Here is a 25,481-nt window from a genome sequence, read left to right on the forward strand (position 1 = left end):
TAAATGGACCTCTCATTCGCGCAAAAGTGATACGTATCTATGCGCATCTGGCTGGCATGGGTGGCACTAGCACGAGTGAAGCGGGTACGAGTGATGTGGGTACGAGCAGCCGTAGTCCATTCCAAGTGAGCAGGGGATGGTTTTACCACTTCAAGAAGCATTACATCTCCGCATTGTTATACTGACAGGTGAGTGTGCCTCCACGGACCAGGAGGTGTCCAAAATGTTCGCTGTTCAACTCGTGCAGATCATCGAGGAGAAGGGGTACCTGCCAGAGCAGGTGTTTAACGCTGACAAGACTGGCCTGTTTTGGAAAAAGATGCCAACGTGAACTTTTATCTCGAAGCACGAGGGGACAGCATCAGGATAGAAGGCCGCAAAGGACCGGGTATCTCTTCTCCTCTGTGGAAACACAAAAGGGGACTGTATGATGATGTCCATGATGCTGCACTGTTCCCTGAACTAGCATGCTCTCAAGGGCAAGAACAAGCACCCGCTGTCCATGTTTTGGAGGGCCAACAGGAAGGCATGGGTGACAGCAGCAATTTTCATGGACTGATTCCATAACTGCAGGACATGTGGTCAATTACCGAGAAGCTGTTCCGGTCAATTACCGAGAAGCTGTTAGACGCTGATCCGGTCATCGAGCATTACCTCAAGTTCAAGAGGGGAGTGATGATGTGATGCTCCCATACAATGAGCGACATCGAAACCGGACCACATCCACATTAGTCGCTTGATTGCAGTCACCATGGCAACCAGACAAAATGATATGGCCGCCATCTTGGTTTTCTTGTGGGCTGACCGTAGAAGGCCTCCGAACATAGAAAGCCTCTTGGCGTCCGCTGATTGTACACTTCCAGTTTTTTTTTTTTTTTGACATCGCAGGTTGTGACCACAGTGCTGTGACTCCTGTTGTTTATTGTTAAAAGACTAATTTTTAACAGGCACAACCTGAATGAAGACTTGAGTGAGCTCGTAAACTTGTTTGGGATGCAGCACCTCTTGCTGGTACTGTACCAAGTCAGTTTTTTGTTTTGTTTGACTAGTTGGTGACTGAACCGAGTCAACACAACTGAATGCCATGCACGACTCAAAATGAGACACTCAGTAACTCTAATTACTCTGCACTGTTTGTGAGATCACACACACACACACACACACACACACACACACACACACACACACACACACACACACACACACACACACACACACACACACACACACACACACACACACACACACACACACACACGTTCAGCTTGCAAAATTCAAGGACAAAGACTGTGTCAGGTACATTACGCAACGTGCAATTTGAACAAAAACGTATCAGGCAAGCAAATGGAAAATTAAAGTGTTAAATTCAGAAATTGAATTAGAGCAAGGAAAAGAAGAAATTACATCAGGCTTTCCATCATTAAAATCGATAATAGCCACGAGGGATGACCCAGGGTAACCGACAGAATCCCCACATCCCAGAACCGTTTATAGCAGATGCTCTTTTACTCCCAGGAAAGCTAATTGGGGCATTCAAAAAGTTATACTGTACTAATTAGTTATTCAAAGTAGTCCAAGACACACAAAAGGGGGGTGAGGGGGGAGGATGAGAATGTATAACAAGGTAGGGTGAGGTGTACATATACATATATATATATATATATATATATATATATATATATATATATATATATATATATATATATATATATATATATATATATATATATATATATATATATAGTTATTGAGTAAATAAAGTAAAATTTACTGTCACTAATAGTGTGTGTGTGATATGAGGGAATGGTGCATGGTAATTCCTAATGTTTTTCTCCAAAACAAGTAAAGATAATCAAATGAAACAAAGTGCAGTCCACACATTAGTTATTCCCACCATTGTTTAAGAAGTTTCATAATTCTGACAGTAGATATCTCAGTGCTACGTTAATCAAGATGGCAGAGGGCAGCACGACATTGTCAGTGGGTTCCCTGAATGCAGATTGATGCAATGAAGAAGAAGCGGATGAAAGCGTTCGCTCAATATTCTGACTAGATGAGAGTTGGGTGCGTAAGCACGATCCTGAGAGTAAGAGACGGTCGATGGAGCATCACCAGCACCAAACGAAGTGAAAGACGCAAGCATCGACCAGGAAAGCCATGCTTACGGATTTTGGGGACGTAAAGGGGATAGTCCATGCCAAAGGGTACCACCATGAACTGAGCGCTCAATTGAAACTGCAAAGAAACTGAAGCCACAGATTGGGAAGGTTCGTCCCGACTTAGAGATGGTTCTTCTCCAGCATGACAATGCACAGCCTCACACGAGTGCATGAACGACTGAAGCAAATGGTTGCCGAGGTTTCACCGCCGTACAGCACCCGCCATTACAGCCCAAACTTGGCTCTAAGATTTTCATCTCTTCCCCAAGCTTAAGGACATGCAAAGGTTGGAGAACGTTTTTCTTTCGACGATGATGTCAGGGAGCCTGGTGTTGGCTTAGTGGTTAGGGTGGTGGCTTGGGATCCCAGGGTCCTGAGTTCAAGCCCCGTTGTCTGCTGAATTAACACCAGGGGGTTGACTCAGCCTGTCATCCTTCCGAGGTCGGCGAAATGAGTACCAGTGTACTGGTCCCGGTGTATGCCCCGGTAAGAATAGGTGTACCATATCCCTGTGTGTCGTAAGAGGCAGGTTGGCGTCAGGAAGGGCATCCGGCCATAAAACATTGCCTCAAGAAAAAGCCAAACCCCTGCACAGCAGGGAAAAATGGCTGTAAAAACGTTCTTCTTTTCTTCTTCTTGATGATGTCAGGGCATCACTATTCCATTGTGATGGCATCACTAAACTACTTGAATGTTGGCAGAAATGTGTGGACCAGAGTAATGATTATGGGCTGACAGGATGGCCAAGAGGTACGCACACTTGCCACTAAGCTGTCTAATCTTGGTTTGAATCCCAACCCAGGCATAAACTGTCATCCCAGCGTTTCACAGGTTGGGTAAGACTGGTGTTGGCTTAACAGTTAAGGTGGCTGACTTAAGATCTTACGGTCTTCAGTTCAAGCCCCCGTCTTAACCGCTGAATTAACACCAGACGGGTTGACTTAGCTTGCCATCCTTCCGAGGTTAGTGAAATGAGTACCAGTGAACTGGTAACAGAGGGAACTTCATCAGCAGCACAGCTGTGCCCCCAGAAAATCTGTGTTTGTTTCATTCAAATATCTTTGCCTGTTTTGAAGAAAAAGAATAGGAGGCATTACCTTTCGGCATGCCCTCGTATAATAATTGTATTGTCTTGTACTGTATTACGTGGGAAATTGCAGGATCAAATGCAAATCATTTGTTAACCATTTAGTACCCGACCTTTCAACATGTTGCGTAAGTAAGAGTGCTGTAAAGACATTTCCCCCATTACAAGGGTGCACCGTTACAAAGTGGCGAGGCATCACCATGGATAGATTTTTGGGAGGATAAACACAAACGCATGCACACAGGGTTAGAATCACGATCTTTCGAATTGTTCTCTCACCAGACTGGGCGCAGTCTCCCGTACCACGGTAACACTGAGGTGGAGAGCGTGGTGACACGCTGTGTGTTGGGGACCCTGGAACACTGTCACTGGAAGAGAGTGAACGGTTGAGTGATGTAAGACTCCGGCTTGTGTGAAGCAGTGTTGCGTGACGGGTAACCTTCCGAAAAAGGGATGTGCGCTTGCGGCTGCTGGTGTGGCAAAAGGGAAGGTGGGGTTACGTATAATCAGACAAAATCAAGCAACAAAGTAGTGGAGCAAAATTTAAAAAAGAGAATAGAATTTGATGTGAAAGTATTGATGGATATGCTTTCACCCACATTCGATGTCAACCCACTTTTACGTTTGATCTCAATTGATGGACACGTGAAAAATTTAGGTCACATGACACACACACACACACACACACACACACACACACACACACACACACACACACACACACACACACACACACACACACACACACACACACACACACAGAGACAGAGACAGAGACAGAGACAGAGACAGAGACAGAGACAGAGACAGAGACAGAGACAGAGACAGAGACAGAGACAGAGACAGAGACAGAGAGAGAGAGAGAGAGAGAGAGAGAGAGAGAGAGAGAGAGAGAGAGAGAGAGAGAGAGAGAGAGAGAGAGAGAGAGAGAGAGAGAGAGACACACAACATAAGATGCTTCCAACTCAAGTTGTGGTCTCCAAAAGTGCACATGACTATTGTGACCTGTTCGGCCCAAAATTGTATCCACTCATATTTGGATTACAGTCCATACTTTTGCCAATTTTGGTTGAAATCCTTTCAGTGGCTCACAAGTTATCATGGCATCCAAAGAAACCCCATAATGGATGAAGTCATCTGGCCTACCGGCTTTGATGGCCTAAAAATTAAAAGAGGAAATACAAAGACCAGAAGAATAAAGGTTCACCTGTCCTGACTTTCTTTCTTTCTGCTCTTCTTACTGCGTCGTGCCATGCGACATTTGTAGCTGCTGCGGCGCGCCGGCCCCACCTTGATGGATGTGTTCTCAAATGGCGTTGTCGTGATCGAAACCTTGTTTCCACTCTGAAAAGTGAAATGTGACCGACACAAAAGCAATCGTACATATATAAATAAAGCAAGATAACTTTCAGAAGAAGTCCTTAAAGGTCACAGACAATAATAGGGTGACATATCTGCATTTTCTTCACATTAAAATGTTGATTTATATGTTGTTCTCCAAGCTCTAATGGGCTCAAGCATTCAATAAACGTGTACGAAGCCGAGAATGCCCTGTGGTTGAAGCAAGTATTTAAATATCAGACAGTTTCCCATATATTCTTGCTTTGTATCAAATTCAAATGCCCCAATTGCAGGAAAGAAGGCATCTCCACACAAATGCTTTTATCACAATTATTTTATAACTAGCAAATACAACCATTTGCTTCGCTGATGGAAATATTGAGAGGAGGGAGGGGGGGAGCGAGGAGAGGTCAGTAAGGTGGAGGGTGACACCTCACCATACACCACTATACACTCTTGGAGAGGGGTGGGAGCGAGGAGGATGAGAGAGGAAGGGAGGGAAAGGGGGTGTTCTGGACTTGCATTTAGTAGGGGGACTTGAGGAGGAAATGGGGCGGGGGGGGAGGGGTCCCATCTGCCAGCATGAGTACAGGATTGAATGAAATGGGGTACGTTAAAACAGCATGTTCAAATGAGTCATACTCAACACCACCTGGAGACGTCCATGGGAGGTTGAGGGGGAAAGGCTTTGAGAGGAGGTAAGCGTGATGGGAGGGGAAGGGAATGAAGGGTGTTTTCCTTCAATCGTCCAAAAAATCCGCACCAGTGTTCGTGCGTTTATCATCACATGATAATATTTAAACAGACACATTTGTGGTAAATAAATAACTTATTCACCCCTTGGACACAAATCTGCTGCAGCCCTTACACGAGACACGTGTCTGGCATAAAAACCATAACGATGAACACGGAACCGTAACCTCACTTTTAACCTGTTGCTGCAAGTCCTAATGCCACAAGAAGGTGAGGAGGGATAATAATGGGAATTGAAAAATAACAAATGAATACAGGCAAGTGCAGATAAAAATAATATGGAAGATAAGGATCAGAGAATATGGGAGTGTTGAGGCCTGGGCAAGGACATGAATACTGTTATGATGATATGTTGGGTGGTCATATTTTGGACCATTAGCTGTGTGTTAATCAGCTGTCAGGATTCTAACCTTGCTTGTAACTGTGCATTATTCAAACCTTGCTTTAAAATGTTGCTTTAAATGTTTCAGGCTACCAATGTTCCATGCACCCCACTGTTTTTGGACAGAGCCCAGCTGTTCCTGTTTCTTGGAAACTAAGCCCTTATCACCCTTCCTGTTGCCCTGTGGTGGTGTGCCCTTAGTGCGACCTTGGAGAGAACTGTGGAAGTGTTCCTTCAGTGTATGCTGCCCACACATTCCTATTCTCAGTGATCACCAAAGCTTTGCCTTTGTTATCAGCAGGTGCTAGTGAAGGAGTGTAGGAAAGTTATTAGTTTGCAAGGCTTGCATATCTGAGAGTTGTGTAGGTGGCTTGGAAACTGTGGTTGCATATCTGAGAATTGACCGATTCAACTTCCCCTAGGGCCCGAGGGAGGGGGGAAAGAAGCCCACTGCCACATTTATTTCTTTTACTTCTTTGTTTCCTTATCCCTTAGCATACACTTTTAGTCCACACCCAGTTTTTCCTTTACACTTTTAGTCCACACCCAGTTTTGCTTTGTGTGATTATATATGTGATTGTTTTGAAGCATATTCTTAATGTGATTCAGGGAGCCTGACTGAAGGGTCACTGAGTCACATTCCGCATGCGTGTGGTCTTCGGAAATAAAACGTGTAATTCGAGGATCCTCATCTGACTCTGTCATCTTACTCGGCCGAGTGGAGAGTCATAACAATTGGCGACGAGGATGGGATTCGACTGATGCTGGCGGTGTGGACGGTGGGACTCCACTTGGTGTACAGCGATCGCAAGGGATCAGCTAAAAGGTACGTGGCGATCGCACGTAGGGCACCTAAAATAGGGAGCCCCAGTTAGGCGAGCGCTGTACACTTGGTGGGTTGCGCCCTGCCGGACGCAGCTCCAGGATCTGCTCGAATCAAGAACTGTAACGGTAAACACATATGAGGTGATTCGAATGCGGTTTGTCTGAAGAGCACAAAGGGGAAGGGCTGTCAGGCAGTGTTTTTAGAGCCGGTAAGGGTCGAGGATAAAGGTATCCGTGTGAAATAAGGAGGAAACAGGTTGGAATCCTGTACCAAGAGAGGGAAGGTTAGAGGCCTTCATTGGGTTTGAGGCTATTAGGCGGCGGGTCGAAAGGGACCTCAGTCCCGGTGTAAAAGGAGAAACGATTTACAGCTATTAGGCGGCTGATTGAAAGGGACCTCAGTCCCGGTGTAAAAGGAGAAACGATTTACAGCTATTAGGCGGCTGATTGAAAGGGACCTCAGTCCCGGTGTAAAAGGAGAAACGATTTACAGCTATTAGGCGGCTGATTGAAAGGGACCTCAGTCCCGGTGTAAAAGGAGAAAGGATTTACAGCTATTAGGCGGCTGATTGAAAGGGACCTCAGTCCCGGTGTAAAAGGAGAAACGATTTACAGCTATTAGGCGGCTGATTGAAAGGGACCTCAGTCCCGGTGTAAAAGGAGAAACGATTTATAGCTATTAGGCGGTTGATAAGATAAGAACAAAAGAATGGGGAATAAATCTTCAAAGAACGAGAAGATACCAAAAGGAACAACATTGAAAGTTATCAGTGACAAATATGGAATCGATAACGTAAAGGGAATACAGGACTGGGTGAAGTGGACCGCGGGAAGAAAAGATCCCTTTCCGCTGACTGGATCCTTAGATCCAAAGATATTAAACACAGTGAGTAATGCGCTGATAGAGGGCAAAGCAGGCGGCCCGAAACAAAGTGGACCACACTGGAAAGCATTGGCCGCGTGGCTAATGGAGTCGCAAGTCGAGACAGAGCATAGGCGACTTGGACTAGAAGGGACTGTGAACCAACGAAAAATACAAGACGAGGAACGACAAGGGAGACTAAAACAGGCGCTAGACCAGCTAACGGAAGTTAAGACACAGGGAGAGGACAAACAGAGGGAACTAGACCAAGTGTTAGCGCAGCTGACGGAGGTCAAGATACAGAGTGAGGAGAGACAGGAGAAGTTGAAGCAGGCGTTAGCACAGATAGCAGAAATCAACGACGACGTGAACCGAAAGACGACAACCCGACTTGGGACAACAAAAGGAATTTACCCTGTCTTAGAAGGGGACAGAGTAAAAGGAGGGACCGACATTCACCAGTTCCCCATGATACAAGCAGCAGGGGGAGATTGGGTTTGGAGATCATGGACCCCACAAGACATTAGGGGAGTAAAAGCTAGCATGGAAGAATGTATAAAGAAAAACCCGAGAAGGGCCATTCAGATATTACACGACCAGATAAAAATGCAGGGGGCAACCAGGACAGACATAGGGTTTATCTGCACTGCAGTCTTGCCCAGTGCGGTTTGGAGCCGGCGTGCGGCAGCCTGGAGTGTAAAAATGGAAGGAGAAACAGATACCACCTTAAACCGACATTACCCGGAGGGAGCCGACCGGGAAGCACAGGCACTGTACAGAGGAAGAGTACAAACCCTGATGGAAGAACTTGCGGCGGAAATGGCCCCGAGGGTAATGGATTGGCAGGCAATACAGGATGTCACACAGAATCCCAAGGAATCACCTGGGGAGTACAAGGCACGACTGTATGAGCAGATCGAACTGCACTCAGGATTTATTAACATCGCACAGACGCCCCTCCATTTCCTGAACACTATGTTCGTAGATGGACTGTGTGACGAAGTAAGGCGAGAGGTGAAAGCGGACATGCCAGGGTGGAAAACGGCTGACGTAGATGCCGTGTTTGAAAGGGCAAGACAGGCTTGGCAGACTCTGAGAGAAGAGGAACGGAGGGGAAAGAAAGATACCCAAGCTCTAGTTGCAAGAAATCTTGAATTGAAAAGCCGTAAATACGAAGAGAGGGAAAGCAGGCCTCGCTGGGAAAATCCAGATTGGGAACCCCGGTATGAAGCCGAACGGGACCAGCGGAGGCCTTGGAACCGAGAGAGGGAGCAGCAAAAACAGGGAGAATGCTTTAACTGCGGTCAATCCGGGCACTGGTTTCGGGACTGCCCGGCACCGCCTAAACAACGAGGCTGGGGCTCGCGGCCACCACAACAGCAAGAGAGACCAACGGCGCCCCCTAGAGAGTATGAGAGGAGAAGGGAGACAGCAGGAAGAAACTATTGACATGAGGACACCGTGGTGGCTCCGCAAAGGGAAACGCGGAATGTAAGGGAATTGACCACGACCTTAAACGTAGAGGGGAGACAAGTAACATTCCTGGTAGATACAGGGGCCACCCGGTCAACACTAAAACAAGGAGAGATAAAGAACCTGCCACTCTCAGGTGAGTCAGTGAGTGTGGTGGGGGTTTCGGGACGGAGAGAGGATATCCCGATCTCGGACAAATTACGAATTGAAGTAGGTTCCCCTGCGGGGAGAACATGCATTTTTGGTAGCCAAACACACCCCGATGAATTTGTTAGGAAGAGATTTGTTGTGCAGAATGGGATGTACCATAACATGCAAGCAAGACGGAGTTTTTATAGATGCTCCGCTGGCATTGCAAGAGGAAGTAATGACCCTCATGATGACCGAACTCGGACCGGTAGTCTATTGGTTGCGGGTTGTGTCACAAGAGGGGAGAGATAAACTGACTAGGGATTGGGAAAGTGCGAAAAGATTGCGGGACGTAGAGGAATGGTTGCGTGGCAACGACATTGAATTGAAAGAAGTGGAACTGCCTTTACACTGTACGGTCTATTATGACGAAACAGGGCAGGATTTTGATTACTCGGACAGAGTACATGAAGAGTACGCTACCACACGCACTTTAATGACAACCACTTTGTGGATCGGGAAAGAGGGAGCGGCAATGGAGGTGGAGCTAACTAACAAGGAACGTGAGCTAATGAAGCACAGAGAAGGACTTACCCCGCACGTCTCAATGGCGGTCGGTAAAGGTCATAGTGCCGAAGAACTGGGAAGAATGTTGACCAGGTTGAGATGTGCCTCGGAACCACCAGGGAGGGGTAGTGAAACCCAGAGCGCTTTACAGGCCAGTCGACGGGGGGATGGATGGAAAGTATGCTTACCTGATCAGATTTTGTCATGTATGTTAGAAAGACATGAGATGAACAGCGAAAGGCCACGCCGCCAGACAAACAGGGAAACGAGAACGGAAGAAAAACTACAGGAAGTACCTGTTGAATTATGGACACGACATCCGAATGACGTGGGCAGAGTGCTGGCCGCAACGCCCGTGTCTATCCAGATAAAGGAGGGGGTACCCCTGCCTCGAGTGGCTCAATACCCGTTGCGCAAAGAAGCAATAGAAGGGATCGCTCCGGTGATAGCATCATTACGCGACCAAGGGGTGATAATACCTACTAAGAGCCAATGTAACACACCAATCCTGCCGGTGGAGAAGCCCGGAGGAAACAAATGGAGGTTCGTACAAGATCTGCGAGCAGTGAATAAGTGTGTGAAAGCGTCCTTTCCCGTGGTGCCACACCCGGTTACGATACTGTCAGGGGTGCCGTCCACTGCGACGCACTTTTCCGTGGTAGACCTGTGCTCAGCGTTCTTTAGCATACCGCTAGCCAAAGAGTCGCAACACTTGTTTGCCTTCAGCTACGACGGACAACAATACACCTGGACTGTACTTCCGCAGGGGTTCTGCGATAGTCCAACGCTCTTCTCGCAGGCTCTGAAGGAGGACCTGGAGGACATAGAGCTCCCGGAAGGATCAGTCATGATACAATATGTGGACGACCTGTTGGTATGCTCGGACAATCAAACGAAATGTGAAACGGACACTGTAGCGTTGTTAACAGCTCTCGCCCGAAAGGGCCACAAAGTCAGCAAAGACAAATTACAGTTTTCGCAGCCAAGGGTGACGTATTTGGGACATATACTGGAACAGGGGCAGAGGAGCCTCGGAGCTGAACGGGTGGAGACAATCCTAGAGCACCCAAAACCCGCTACATTGCGACAATTGCGGCGGTTCCTCGGGATGACGGGGTACTGCCGGCAGTGGATCCCTGATTATGCAGTTAGGGCGCGATCACTGTACGACATGGTAAAGGAGGCAGAGGGAGATAAGATCTCCTGGACGAATGGTGCGAACAAAGACTTTGAAACATTGAAACAGGCCTTGTCAAAAGCACCAGCATTGGGGCTACCGAACTATGATCTTCCCTTCACTCTATTCGTCCATGAAAGAGGAGGGTTCGCCCAAGCGGTGCTGACGCAAGAACACGGAGGAAAGAATAGGCCGATTGCGTACTACAGTAGTCATTTGGACTCGGTCGCCGCCGCCTATCCTGGGTGCTTACGGGCAGTAGCAGCAACGCAATACGCAGTAACCGCAACAGCGACACTGGTTTTGGGTTCTCCGCTGACCGTGAAGGTACCGCATGATGTGGCGGCGCTGATACGGCAAAATAAGACACAACATATATCAGCGGCACGAGCAGTTCAACATGATTTGGTGCTGTTGCAGGCAACTAATATAACGATCGAAAGATGTTCGCCACTGAACCCAGCCTCCCTAATGCCAACGGGCGATGAGGGAGAGGCACATGTGTGTGAACGAGTGCTGGTGGAAGAGACAAAGGCTAGGCGTGACCTACAGGAAGCCCCGATCGAAAATGCAGAATTGGAACTGTTCGTGGATGGAGCGGCGAGGAAGAACCGATGGGGAAGAACCATCGCTAGCTTTGCAGTATGCACCGCAAGCGCCACCTTGAGGAAACAATTGTTACCAAAGGGATTTTCAGCCCAACAAGCTGAGCTGGAAGCATTGATATGCGGGTGTGAGCTGGGTGCGGGTAAGACATTGAACATATACACAGATTCTAGGTATGCCTGGGGCATCTTACATGACTCTGCTGCCATTTGGGCCTTGCGTGGCTTTAAGACGTCCTCAGGGAAGGTTATCCGACATGGGGACTTGATCAAACGACTGATACGAGCAGCACAAGAGCCGCAACAGATTGCAGTGATTAAATGCAAAGCTCACACAGGAGGGACAGATGAAGTGTCAAAAGGCAATGAAAGAGCAGATTTAGCGGCAAAAGCAGTGCTCGATGAGGAGGAGGCGAACCCACAACCAACGACCGAACTTTACGTGGAGCAAATGGTAGACGGTCCACAAACGCAAGAACAGCTGAAGGACCTGCAGGTCTCCGCAACTATGGAAGAACAGGAATCATGGAGGGTGAAGGAGGGTGCAAAGCAAAACATACATGGAGTATGGGTGGATGAGCGAAATAGACCGTTTGTACCCCGGATATTGCTCCCATGGCTCGCCCTCACTGCACATGCGCAGGGCCATATGGGAATAAAAGGGGTGGCGGAAATTATTCGTCAAACCTGGAATGCCCCAGGTGTAACAACAGCAGCAACAGAGGTGGTTAGCAATTGTGCGACCTGTGGTAGACATAACAGGAAGTATGCCGCCAAGAAACGGGGAGCACACCCACCCCGTCCGGACCGTTTCAACACCTTCAGATGGATTTTATAAAAATGCCGGCATACAAACATCACCAATATGTGCTGGTAATTGTGGATATGTTTTCTAAGTGGGTAGAGGCCTTCGCCACGACCAATCAGGAAGCTGATACAGTGGCCAAACTACTTTTACAGGAAGTAATTCCGCGATTTGGGATTCCAACACGACTATCCTCGGACCAAGGAGGGTCTTTTACGGCAAAAGTAATGGAAAAAGTAGCCGAAGGCTTGGGTATCAACCAGAAACTGCATTGTCCGTACCACCCCAGTCAGCAGGGGCAGTAGAAAGAGAGAACCAAACCCTAAAGCAGACGCTTTCCAAACTCTGCGAGGACCAGTCAATGCCCTGGCCAGACGTGCTGCCGATAGCACTCATGAAAATGCGGGCAACAAATAATGCCACAAGGGGGCTCTCGCCCCACGAAATAATAACAGGACGTCCTATACAGTTACCGGTCTCGGCTCCGCCAGATATGGGAGATTGGGATTTGGCATGTATGACTGACGGAATGATGAACTATTGCAGAACACTCACTGCTACCATTAGGGCTTTTCACTCACAGGTACAAGAAGCATTGCCGATACCTGCTGGAGACCCGTTACATGATTTCCAACCTGCTGAACGAGTTTGGGTGAAAGAGTTCCTGCGGAAGGACGCCCTACAACCCAAGTGGACCGGGCCCTACACTGTACTTTGTCCACGCTCTCGGCCGTCAAAGTGAGGGGTAAGAGTGCATGGATACACCACTCACACTGTAAACGAGCACCCAAGGAAGCCGCTGAAACTAGGGAACCGGAGGAGGTAACCTCAGCAGAGGTTCCGGCTGTGTCCGATTCAGTCTTTTACCGGGATAGTGAAGACGACGACGAGGGGGAAGACGTGATATCTCTACAGAGACCCCCTCCACCACCACCAAACCGAGACGGGGCTGGCCCAGCAGGACAGGGAGAGATAGTACAGGGAGACCCACTGCAAGCAGAGCCAGGTGCCCCGCCGGACCCGGGACCTGAAACGTAGACAACAGGGATCCTGAAAGACCAGCGCTAGAACCAAACGCCCCGCCAGACGTGGAGTCGGAACCTGGACCAGGCACCCTGCCAAACGTGGAACAGGCAGGTTTAGACGGCAACAACATTGTAATACAGGAAACAGCGACAGGAACTTTGACGACACAACATGCAACTCCTGGTGCTAGTGCTACTCCTGTGCAAAGGCGGCCTGTCACTAGGCAGCAAACCGACAGTCTTAGACCCCGAGAACCATACACGCCTCCTACACCTCAACCACGAATGGGGAAACGAGAGTGAATTAGCAACTTCTTTACAGCGTAGCAGGAGAGGGGTACCAAGAGAGGTGACAGCAAGCAAATATGCAAATTTTGGGACAACCCATAACAAGGAGTTAGACACAGTAAGAGTCTTTTCAGTTAACCGCACCCAACCTTTTTCGTCAATGGTTCCGAACAATAAGAACATAAAGGTACCGCTGCTCCGACCTCAACAACTCATAGAAATACCCTGCATCCTAGCAGATGGGTCTAGTGACCTGGTAGAACGACACAAGGAACTTAAGGCCATCGTATGGTACTACGATATTGCAGGGCAGGTTCTCTTAGTAGCTCGACAAGTAAAGAAACAGAGAGGGCAAAAGGGATCCTACAACCGACAAGGATATGAATGGGGCCAGCATGCAAGTCTGATAACTAGAATTCCGCAAGTACCAGACGACACCCAGTTGGCATACTATTGCCGCGTTCTATTGAGCAACCAAACAGCATGGAGTAATTGGATACACTTTGATGTACGCAGACAGGGGCCGCCGACAAGGCCCCGAATACCTTTGTAGCCCTAACCACAGAGATAGCAAACATTGAGAACCGGAGTGAGTGCTGGGTGTGCCTTAAACCACCATCTGGCCTCGTGACCGGACTTCCTCTTTTCGTATTACCATTAACCATCTTCAATCATGTAACCGGACCAGTAGAAGGGCTCGAAGCTAAGACCTCAGCCCGTGATTATACACAACGGGTCTATGCAGAGAAGAATCCGAGTGCTAATGTAATGGTGGTACCATCTTCCCTATGGGTAGAAAACACCAGGGGAGCAGTCTGTTTTACAGGACAGGGAGCAAACAGAATGGGAAAGTCAGAATGTGAGATTCAACTTCCCTCCCGAAATCAACTGACCAGGAAGTCATCGCTGTTAACCCGGACACCCAGGTAGAGGAGCAAGTAACATTCACAATAAAAGCAGCCTTACACCATGACAACGGGATGATCCCGCCAAAAGGCATTCACTTGGTTTGCGGGGACAAGGCTTACCCCTACCTACCAAAAGGGTGGGAAGGGAGTTGTTATTTAGCTTCAGTATTTCCGGATAGCAGGATTAAGACCACTTTTTACCCTACCCCTGCACCACCACGGCATCGACGCAGCGCATCAGAGACAGGGGATCCAGAGGGATGGGCCGGTGTATCAGAGCGCTTAGGGGTGATCAAAGGCACCTGGTGGGAGAAGGCTCTTGGCTTTTTCATGCCACATGCCGGTACTACTATTAATAGCATTAGGTTAGATGAGCTTTCACAAGTTTTGGAATATTTAGGTAATGTAACCATGGCTTACTATACAGAATTAACAGAGATGTTGGTATCAATGCGCGCTATGGTAATGCAGAACAGAGTAGCTTTAGACATGCTTCTAGCAGAGCAAGGAGGGGTATGCGGGATGATTGAAGGAGAATGTTGCGTCTGGATTCCGGACCCGAAGGACATAACTAATCGTGCGGTGGCCCGAATTAAAAGGTGGTGGAAGTTCTCACAAGCAATCGAGTGGAACGTGAGGAAGGTTATGCATGGTGGAAGTCGATCTTCCAGGGCTGGGGAGGTTGGTTGTTGCGACTAATAGGGTCAGTACTTTTAATCATTGTGGTGGTAATTTTTGGGGTGTTTCTAATCAAACTTCTCATTACCATTTGTTTGAAGAAGTGCTGCGCAGCGTCACCCCTCACCCAGGCCATTATAATAATTAACAGCGAACTCTCTGTTGAGGACGACTTGGCCAGTAATGGGGAGGGGGACGACCAGGGCCTTCAGGGGGACGTCATACACGTGGACCTAGGCCAAGGTTTACAACCATTCCTCCTTGTTGAAGCAGATAACTAACCCAGGAGAGAGTGCGTGTTGTTTTGCCTTCCAGTGCAAGATGTGACTCCTGCGCTGGACGAGCTTACACCCGTGCCTTGAGTACTACTTTTGCTACTTGCTTATGTATAATTGTTTAAACAATAGTATTACCACTGCTGCTAACATAGAACAGTATTACATGTTAATATGGTGTGGACTTAGCATTGAATTCATACACTGCAGCTTAAACGGGAGGCATGTGGCAGTGGGTAGGACAAAAGGGGGAAGACAATGGTAACAGAAGCTAACCTGAACCACCGGCAGTTGGGGACTTCTCATTTGGGGAATGTTGATGGCTATCCACGGCATTCGTAAATCCCGTTTGGCAGGCGCGGGGGCCTAGGGGTAGCTGCTACAGGAACCAAATAGGGGTCCACTCGGTCGGTGAGTCTCAGGTGTGGCTGGGAATGGTCAAAATATGACCAAGGAGGGAAACTGTTATGATGATATGTTGGGTGGTCATATTTTGGACCATTAGCTGTGTGTTAATCAGCTGTCAGGATTCTAACCTTGCTTGTAACTGTGCATTATTCAAACCTTGCTTTAAAATGTTGCTTTAAATGTTTCAGGCTACCAATGTTCCATGCACCCCACTGTTTTTGGACAGAGCCCAGCTGTTCCTGTTTCTTGGAAACTAAGCCCTTATCACCCTTCCTGTTGCCCTGTGGTGGTGTGCCCTTAGTGCGACCTTGGAGAGAACTGTGGAAGTGTTCCTTCAGTGTATGCTGCCCACACATTCCTATTCTCAGTGATCACCAAAGCTTTGCCTTTGTTATCAGCAGGTGCTAGTGAAGGAGTGTAGGAAAGTTATTAGTTTGCAAGGCTTGCATATCTGAGAGTTGTGTAGGTGGCTTGGAAACTGTGGTTGCATATCTGAGAATTGACCGATTCAACTTCCCCTAGGGCCCGAGGGAGGGGGGAAAGAAGCCCACTGCCACATTTATTTCTTTTACTTCTTTGTTTCCTTATCCCTTAGCATACACTTTTAGTCCACACCCAGTTTTGCTTTGTGTGATTATATATGTGATTGTTTTGAAGCATATTCTTAATGTGATTCAGGGGAGCCTGACTGAAGGGTCACTGAGTCACATTCCGCATGCGTGTGGTCTTCGGAAATAAAACGTGTAATTCGAGGATCCTCATCTGACTCTGTCATCTTACTCGGCCGAGTGGAGAGTCATAACAAATACCACCCATCCTCCCCCACCTAGTACGCGATACAAATGTGTTTTAGACCAATCTGCCATGCCCAGCATTGCAGTCGAGAAAGACGATGACATCATCTAAAAAGGATTAAGATGCCCTGATAAAGGACATGAACCTGAATAAAGTGGAAGGACGTCAACTCGAGTCATTTGTAGCACACTCACCTTCAAGATGAGCTCGACAACTTCGGTGTGGACCAAGCCATGTACTGGCTCACCATTTACGTGCGTAATCAAATCCCCGGCTCGAAGCCCAGCCTCATGAGCTGGACTGCCATCTTCAACGTTCTGTCGAGAGCACAGGCCACGTCATTCGCTTTGGATATACACAGATATATATCCATAAATATCCATAATTTCACTGCATTATTTGTGAGACTCCTCCATTCGTTCTGCAATGACATCAGCGAAGATTTCAAATTACATTTATGTAAGAATTTACTTCCGACGTGAACATCACTCCGTAATAAGGTTTTGACACGTTGGCCCAAGTTACTCGACATGTTGCTTTTTGGGAGCTTGATAGCCCTGAGACCTGAATTGTAAGCTCCAGGATTGATGGTTTATTTCGACCAATTGATCGGTTTTGTACATGATGAGGAAATCAAAATTTCCCCGCCAATATCCTTTTCTACATGTACCCCCAATTATATCAACAAGTTATTTCTCCACTTCCAGCAAAGGGAAATATTGCAACACAGGTACAGTCATGCGCCGCTTAACGACGTTCCGGGCAACGACGGATCGCATATACGACGGATCTGCCAGATCTGAAAAATGAAAAAAAAATGTGGCTGAAAAATTCCTATCGCCGAGTGATGTAGCCGACGTAGCGCTGCCAGTCGTATAAAAATAGCACATACAATTATGTACATTGTACAGTACATAATACTTCATAATGATAATAAACGACAGTGTGGCCCTGTTACAATGCGATCGTTGAGGTCCATAAAATGTCATCGAGAAAAAAACAGGGTCGTGCTAAATCGGGATTCAAGGAAATCGGCTTTCAAACTGAACCAATGTTTCCACGTTTATCTTCTCGCAAGTAAATTACCTTTGAATTGAAGAATTCCGCGAATAAATCGTTGTTACAGTCGAAATTAAAACACAGATTTATTTTTAGTGAAGCTTTTTATGTTGTTAAAACAATCGCACTGTTCCGAAAAAAAAAAAAATATATATATATATATATATATATATATATATATATATATATATATATATATATATATATATATATCACAATTGACAGGAGCTCGTTTATTAATTTGTAAATTATAACATCGATGCAATGATTACTTATTTATAAAATCCAAACGCTAATTATTCACCTTTCTATAATCGATTCGAGAGGAGATTGTCAGCTGCTGCTAACAACACCGATGGCCATCATGAACTGCACAAAGTAATAGCTAACGTGTCTTCCGTCTCTCTTGGATGTGTGTTACAATTGCCGACAGTATTCAGTACAGTAACATGCTGTACAGGTTTGTATCCAAGGAGCAATAGGCTACACCATATAGCCTAGGTGTGTAGGTTTGTGCAAGTACGAAGTTCGAAAACGAAAACAAAAAAAAACGAAAAGGTTCGCACAACGACGACGTCGCTTAACGACGCGTTTCTCAGAACGTAACCCCGCCGTTAAGTGGCGCATGACTGTATAACCAAAAAACAACAACCTAGAATCGTGTTGGAATCGAGCATTCGTGGTTTCCAGTTACCAACCTACCCTCCACACTGAAAACGTGAAATCTTATTGCTTGGTTGCCTTTCCACACCAAAAGGTTCCGTTCAACTACCGTATATGCCACTTCAATCTGGACCAAGTCAACCCTTCTCCTCCTGTCTCCTGGAGCACTTAGAATCCTGCTCTTCGAGCCTGCTTAATGGCTAAATCTGTGGTTAAACATCTTCTGTGTCAGAGAAAAACGTATCATCTCCCACAAGAATATAAATAATATATTGGAAGTTCCCACCTCTAAGTTCTTCAGCCTGGGTTTTAATCCCAACCCAACGGTATACTGTCATCTTGTTGCTTCAAATGCAGGGTGGTTCATCAATACGTGTGCTGTCGCTCGGAAAGACGTTAAAAAATGGCGACCCGGCTATCGGCGTTAGTTGGTGGAAGTTAAAGATCCATGCCCCAACTACTTAGTCGAAAGTTAGACCTGGACAGCCGGTTCGTGAAGCACTTGGGTAAAAAAAAAAAAAACTTCCCGTCCCGTTCCACAAGAATTTGTGCATAATTGTGGTCATTAAAGAAAGACTAATATTACAAGTTCCATTATGAGGAACTCAAACACAAAAGGAGGGGATTAGACCCATCGTTGCCAAGCTTTGGTTGTCCATGCTCTATTCTGTTTAAATGATGAGCATCAAGCAAGAAAGCGCAGCACATACCATTTTGAATCGCAGTAATGATAATTTACTGATGGATCTGGAACAATCACACTGCTTTGCCAGTAAATTTAAATGCCAGATACTGGTTTAAAACGTTCTGTTTTAAAAAAATTTTATTATCTCAAAACCTTGAGGCAGTTATAATGTACAGAATTATGGAGCTCCTCATGCACTTTGAAAAAGTCTTTGCTTCTGTGTCCATTTATAAAGTAATCCAATGATTCACTCGTTTTCCTGAGAGGGATGGGAGTTTGATGGGTACACAGAATGAACCGCACTACTTAATGGCAGAACCTCGGGGGGAAGTTTCCGAAGCCAGAATCATAAGAGACGGATAAATAAATGGTATCAAATCAATGATATGTTGCAATTAGATGAACTAGTCATATCAATTATTGCAATGAGAGCTACGAGATAATCACGAGTGGAAAAATAAACGACTGCTGCGAATAAACTAAGAGGCATCTCTGTTGTGAATCAAAGGGATTACAGTGTGTTACGTCACTCGCAAGGAACATCACTTAATGGCTTTCGAGGCCTATGCTTATGTAATGTGCTACTGATGACAATAAAAGATGTTTTCCTCTATATTTACTCCCAAATTATAATGAGCAGCATCTTCCTACAGTACAGACAAACAACGTAGAATTCATCCGATTGAAATCTGCACGAGACATCATAAAGCATGAACTGACATTTGGAAATACGAACGCAGAAATATTGAGAACGCAGAATCTTCCATCTGTTTGGAAATCAGCTGACATCACTGCATTGCATAAAAAGGTGCAACAACTGATCTCCTCAACTACAGACCAATCAGCTTACTGTACTTCCAATCATCAGCAAGGTCATGAAATCCATCATCGCAGATGATATGAAATCTTTCCTTTTCTCCAACAACCTCATCCAATACCAACTTGGTTTCAGACCAGGTCACTCCACCTTGGACATGCTACTTCTACTCACCCAACAATAGATGGAGGCACTCAATGTCAGACATGAGATCAGGGCCGTCTCGCTGGACATATCTCGTGCTTTTGATACAGTCTGGCGTCCCACCTTGTTCTTCAAACTCTCAGCCTGTGGCATCCAAGGCCAACTCCACACATCGCTTACTGACTTCCTCTACTCTCACAGCCAATGTGTTGCACTCAACGGAATCCTTTCATCTCCTTCCACTGTCAAGACTGAGGTGTTCCGAGGTAGTGTTCTGGGCCCAGTCCTCCTCCTGACCTTCATCAATGATCTCTCTGATTCTTTGGAAAATCCTCTTTATCTCTTTGATGATGACTCCACCCACTGCCGTGACATCCCTCATCCTTCAGACAGGTAGGCTGCAGCATCTTCCCTCTCTTCAGACCTTGAAATAAAAAAAAAATCACAAGATGGTCAAACACTTGAAATATGTCTTCCAATCCTTACGAATCTCACTCTCTCACGATCTCTCTCTGAAATGAGCATCTGGTAACCCCTCCCATCTACCTTTTTAACAATCCTCTTGTGTAAGTTCAGTCATTCAAACTCCTGGGTCTCACTATCAGCCATGATCTCTCTTGGACAAAGCACATTTCAAGGTTGGCCTTCAAAGCGAGCCACCAACTGGGCATCCAAGTCCTTCATACAAAGCCTCCCCCCCCCCCAGGCTTATGTGGAGCTCACACGGTCCACCATCAACCCCCTTCTGGTAAAACTACCTAAATCCTGGATAACTGCTCACCTCTACTCATTTGTTCCTATTTTCTCCTGCCTGTAGCATCTACTTCCACATTCTCTTCAATCTCATCCCCCCCCCCCCCAGGTCTTCAAGACAGCTGTCAGATGACTCAGATTCGCTACCATCTCAGATCGTCCCCAATCCAAAAACCATGATCTTTTCTCGTTAACTCCACCCAAACCTCTCCAAATTTTTCCAGTTTTTACTCCTTGGAGTTTCCTTCTCCATGCATGCATATTTTGCGTCCTGTTTTTGTTGGTTACGTCCTGATCCATTCAGTGTGCTCGCTCTTCCACGAGGCTTGACTATGGATACAAAATTATTATTTTTTCATTAAATTGTATGGAAATTACATGGAAGGAAAAATGAGAATAAAAAGAACGAATCATTCCTGTTTTGTATCCCCATGACAGTGTGTGGCTCGTAATTCTGAAATCCAGGTTAAAATCCCAGGTCTTTTTTTTGTCCAGAATCTTAATACTCATTATCCTGAATGTCATGTGGCTACAAGGTTGTCTCATTTATTTGTAAGATACATATAAAATGTTGTCTACTTTCCCTTGGCCAATGTCTTCGACTTATACTTCTTTAACGGTCACATTGATTTCCACATTCTAATGGGGTTGGCCGTGGGAAGCTTGGCCCAAGTATTTCACTAACAGGCTGGCCAGGCCTGACGTTCGACTAAGGTTAGGGCAGGAATTTGTAATTTGTTAGGGTGCCGGCGATAGCTCCCCTACTCTTTGTGAAGGACACCGTGGGATATTTAACGTCAACCACCAAATGCGAAATTGCTTTATCTGCTGTCTCAGTCCACATACCTTCCCTATCTACTCCAGGATGCTTGCATTCCTCCAGTAACCTCTTTCTGGTTATACTTCCAAAATCCAGTCTGACCATTCACCTCAACTATTGGAACCACCTTGCAGAGGTTGTTCGGTTTCACTCTTCCCTGCAGGGCTTAAAATAAACAGTGCACCATCATTTTGGGTCACCCTCTCCCACCTCCCATCCTAAAACCATGATCTATATTACCCCCATTAACCTTTCCTGACCCAAAACTCTTATAAACTGGTTTCAGTGTTTCCACCCCTCCTCACTTTCCTCTTTTCCTGGTTATTAATTCCCTCAATGTCTATCCCTCTTCAAAATCCAGTTTACCTTGCCTTGCTCTTCCACGAGCGTCACGCCTGCATCAAGAAAGGATGAAAATTGAAATAAAATTAAGACACCTGCTGCGTTGAACCTAAAAGCACGGATCAAAACATGACCGCACGAGCTCCGCTGACGACTTACCAGTACCACATGATGCACCGTGTAGACGTCACTGTCACCCATGTAGACACGAATTGCACGCAGAGTGAAGCCGTACTTCTTCCCCGCTCGGTGAATGACGACAGGCGAGCGGAGCCCGCTCAGTGCCGGAGAAAAGTCCCGCGATGGCGACGAATCTCGAGATGACGGGTTGGACGAGAGGGAGCGTGGAGACATGGGACTGGCCAACGGCGATCCACAATGCTGTTCTGCTTCATAAGGTGATGCCATTGGGGGCGATTTGCAGGAGACAAACGTGACTAGTTATTCAAACGATCCTGAAATATTATGACAATGAAGTAAAACAACCAACTTCATGATGCGTTTAATTTCCCTACGCAGTGTATTCAAAGTAATGATTTATCAATGTTTGACTAACCCTCACAAACTGAAAGTTGAAATGGTAATTTCAAGCCAATAGCATCCATCTGTGAGCTGATACAGCAATTCATTTTCCTTCAAATCCTTCCATCCTCTTTGTCTTTATATCACAACATACAAATCAAAACAATTAGGAAAGAATGGCATAATGGGTAGAGCGTCCACTTTGAGTTTGGCAAGTCGGCGGTTCGAACCCTGGCAGAGTCATACCAAACACTTTAAAAACAGCACGTGCTGCTTCCTTGCTTGTCATTTAGCATTTATAAAGGAAGGATGGAGCAGGAACAAACAACCGTACGTTGGCAACCATCACACAGGCTTGATGGGCCAAATGGCCTCTTTCTGTGTCAAAGTTCCTTGCACGAGAACTCAAAATAAAACACAAACTAGAATGGAGTCGACGGCATGCCATCTCACAAATGCCCATGCTTCCCACATAAGGCAAAGTTGAAACATGGCAAAAGTCCCACCGGGAATGACCCAATATAAAATTTTCCCGTTTTGACTCTCGGGACCCCGAGTCCCCACCCCCATGGGCATGAACCAGGGGTCAAATCAAAAAAATCGTTACGTACCCGCAATTGCATTTTTAAATGTTTCAACTTCTTGACTGCGCCCCAGGCGGCATAGCCAAAGACGACGACGCCGCTCTCGCACCTTTTTGCCATGTGGTGGTCATAACTACCAAGTTTGGTGAATTTCTGCGTAACCGTTTAAGAGGAGATAGCATGACGGACGGACAGACGGAACCAATTACAATACCCCCCTCCTCCCCCATATTTTAAAAAAGTGCGGGGATAATTAATCAATACAAGTCATTTGTTTGGAAGTTATTTACTGATCATAATATAATGGTTCGTCTCAATTCGATAGTGACTATAATTTTGAAAGTATGCCGCATAACCAATCAGGGAGTTTATTCAACAGCACAGTATGTGTAAGTAGATTCCAACAACATTGTTCAACAACACATGAAGCAGCCTCTCTGTAAAAGTTGTAATGAGTCACTGGAGGACATTACTCTTCCGTTCCATCATTTGATAAGATAAAATGTCATCGAAAACAGAATAGCAAAATATGGCTTTGCAGCTGGCATGACATGGCAAGCACGATAAGAAAGGCACGCGTGTATTTTCAAGATGAGAACTTGCTCGAGGAGGTCGTGGCATTGCTCCGTTTCCATTGCCTCGAGTGCGTTAATGGTGCTGTACCATTCTGGGTTATTATCTTCATACGTTTTGTGTGGAACACACGATTCACACTCTATTGTAGGACAGGATGAGGCATTGTGTGGGTAAAACAAGATGACGCAAATAATACTTCATGAATAGCTGATTGCAATACTAAAGACCTTGGAAATCCAATTACACCAAAAGACATCCTGAGTGAGGGCACCGGTCATTACTCTACAAAGACTTGCACAGCTCAGAAACTACATCTGCATGTGTGACGTACAGTATGTGACTGACTGACACACACACACACACATACACATACACACACACACACACACACACACACACACACACACACACACACACGAAAGCATAAATGCCTGCTGTGATGTTTAACCAGTTTACGCGCTCCTTCAATCGATTCAGCAAAATCAAAAGCAATCCTGGATGGACCTGTTGCATACCTGTCGGAATGACGAGAGACAAGGCGCTGTGTGATGCAGATTTAATCACTTTTGCCAGTGGTTTGCTCTTATGTCGCTCAGGTCCAGGTGGAGTGGCCGTGAAGGCCGTGGTCACGGGGGGCACGCTGTTATCGCCAGAGATAAACCTCTGGCGAGCACGGCGTGATGCCAGGTCACTTGTTGCCGTTGGTGTTGAGGTGTCACTTGCTTCTGTGATACTTGAGCTTGAATGCTGTTTAACATCTGCAGGACTGTCTGCTGGAGGGGAGACAGAGAGAGACAGAGAGACAGAGAGACAGAGAGAGAGACAGAGAGACAGAGAGACAGAGAGAGAGACAGAGAGACAGAGAGACAGAGAGACAGAGAGACAGAGAGACAGAGAGACAGAGAGACAGAGAGACAGAGAGACAGAGAGACAGAGAGACAGAGAGACAGAGAGACAGAGAGACAGAGAGACAGAGAGACAGAGAGACAGAGAGACAGAGAGACAGAGAGACAGAGAGACAGAGAGACAGAGAGACAGAGAGACAGAGAGACAGAGAGACAGAGAGACAGAGAGACAGAGAGACAGAGAGACAGAGAGACAGAGAGACAGAGAGACAGAGAGACAGAGAGAGAGACAGAGAGACAGAGAGACAGAGAGACAGAGAGACAGAGAGACAGAGAGAGAGAGAGAGAGAGAGAGAGAGAGAGAGAGAGAGAGAGAGAAAAACAATATGATGGATCATTCTTGCAGAGAGTCGATTTTAAAGTCAGCACTAAGATAGCAATGGTGGTTGTTATGATTTTTCCTATCAGCTGAGCCTAAGAGGTTGTACGCTGTTAGGAATTGCAGACACACACCAGAAATTGTGGAGCTACTGGTACAACTGGCAGGAGTAGTTGGTGATGGGCTAATCTCTTCAGAGGACGTCAGCTCTCCGATAGTAAGTAGCATCGGTGATGTCACGTCATGCCGGCGGGGACGGGCAGTGGCAGCGGCAGCTGCGGCCGCAGCAGTAGTCGTTGCCACGGCTGTTGGTGGAGAAGTGGACGTCGTCACAGTACTAGGAACAGCTTCCTGATCTTCCAGAGCAATGGCAAACCGTGGCATATCGAGCAGAGTAGAGCGGCGGCGACGTGCTGTAAACGGAGGACTACCATCGCTCTCCGTGTGAGAGGACTCTGATCCGGACAGCCTCTTGCGTAGACTGAATGAGGACAAAGAAGGAAGATCGTCACTGCAAATTAATTTGGCAGATATATGGACCCCCCCCCCCCCCGATAAAAAAATCTAAAAAATCAGAGATTTAAATAAATAAACACCCAGCACCACAAATATAAAAGTGATGAAGAACATTACTTTTTCACATCCTAAAATGTTCGCTATTTATTTATTGTCCCTAATTTTGATACCAAAGGTTTTCACAAGTATAAAGTAACTTTTAAAATTACCTTATATTCCCACGTTTTCATAACT

General features: G+C 46.3%; 1 protein-coding gene across 26 annotated transcripts in view; it reads right to left on the bottom strand.

The window, feature by feature from the left end:
* The window catches only part of LOC147025441 (microtubule-associated serine/threonine-protein kinase 3-like), a 397,627-nt gene that overhangs the window by 46,604 nt on the left and 325,542 nt on the right, over positions 1 to 25,481 (bottom strand). For 19 of the 26 annotated variants that reach the window (XM_085886419.1, XM_085886418.1, XM_085886417.1 and 16 more), the window contains 6 exons: positions 24,866 to 25,212; positions 24,023 to 24,280; positions 21,985 to 22,214; positions 16,737 to 16,859; positions 4,454 to 4,590; positions 3,526 to 3,716 (listed from right to left, as the gene is read on the bottom strand). In XM_085886419.1, the coding sequence (XP_085742545.1) occupies positions 3,526 to 3,716; positions 4,454 to 4,590; positions 16,737 to 16,859; positions 21,985 to 22,214; positions 24,023 to 24,280; positions 24,866 to 25,212 (1,286 nt within the window). The remainder of the gene's footprint in view (positions 1 to 3,525; positions 3,717 to 4,453; positions 4,591 to 16,736; positions 16,860 to 21,984; positions 22,215 to 24,022; positions 24,281 to 24,865; positions 25,213 to 25,481) is intronic. The other 7 variants (XM_085886432.1, XM_085886414.1, XM_085886412.1 and 4 more) reach the window with 4 other exon arrangements.

This window comes from Eptatretus burgeri, chromosome 6 (assembly GCF_056783735.1).
Source record: "Eptatretus burgeri isolate ZD-2024b chromosome 6, Ebu_testis_v1, whole genome shotgun sequence".
NCBI lineage: Eukaryota > Metazoa > Chordata > Myxini > Myxiniformes > Myxinidae > Eptatretus > Eptatretus burgeri.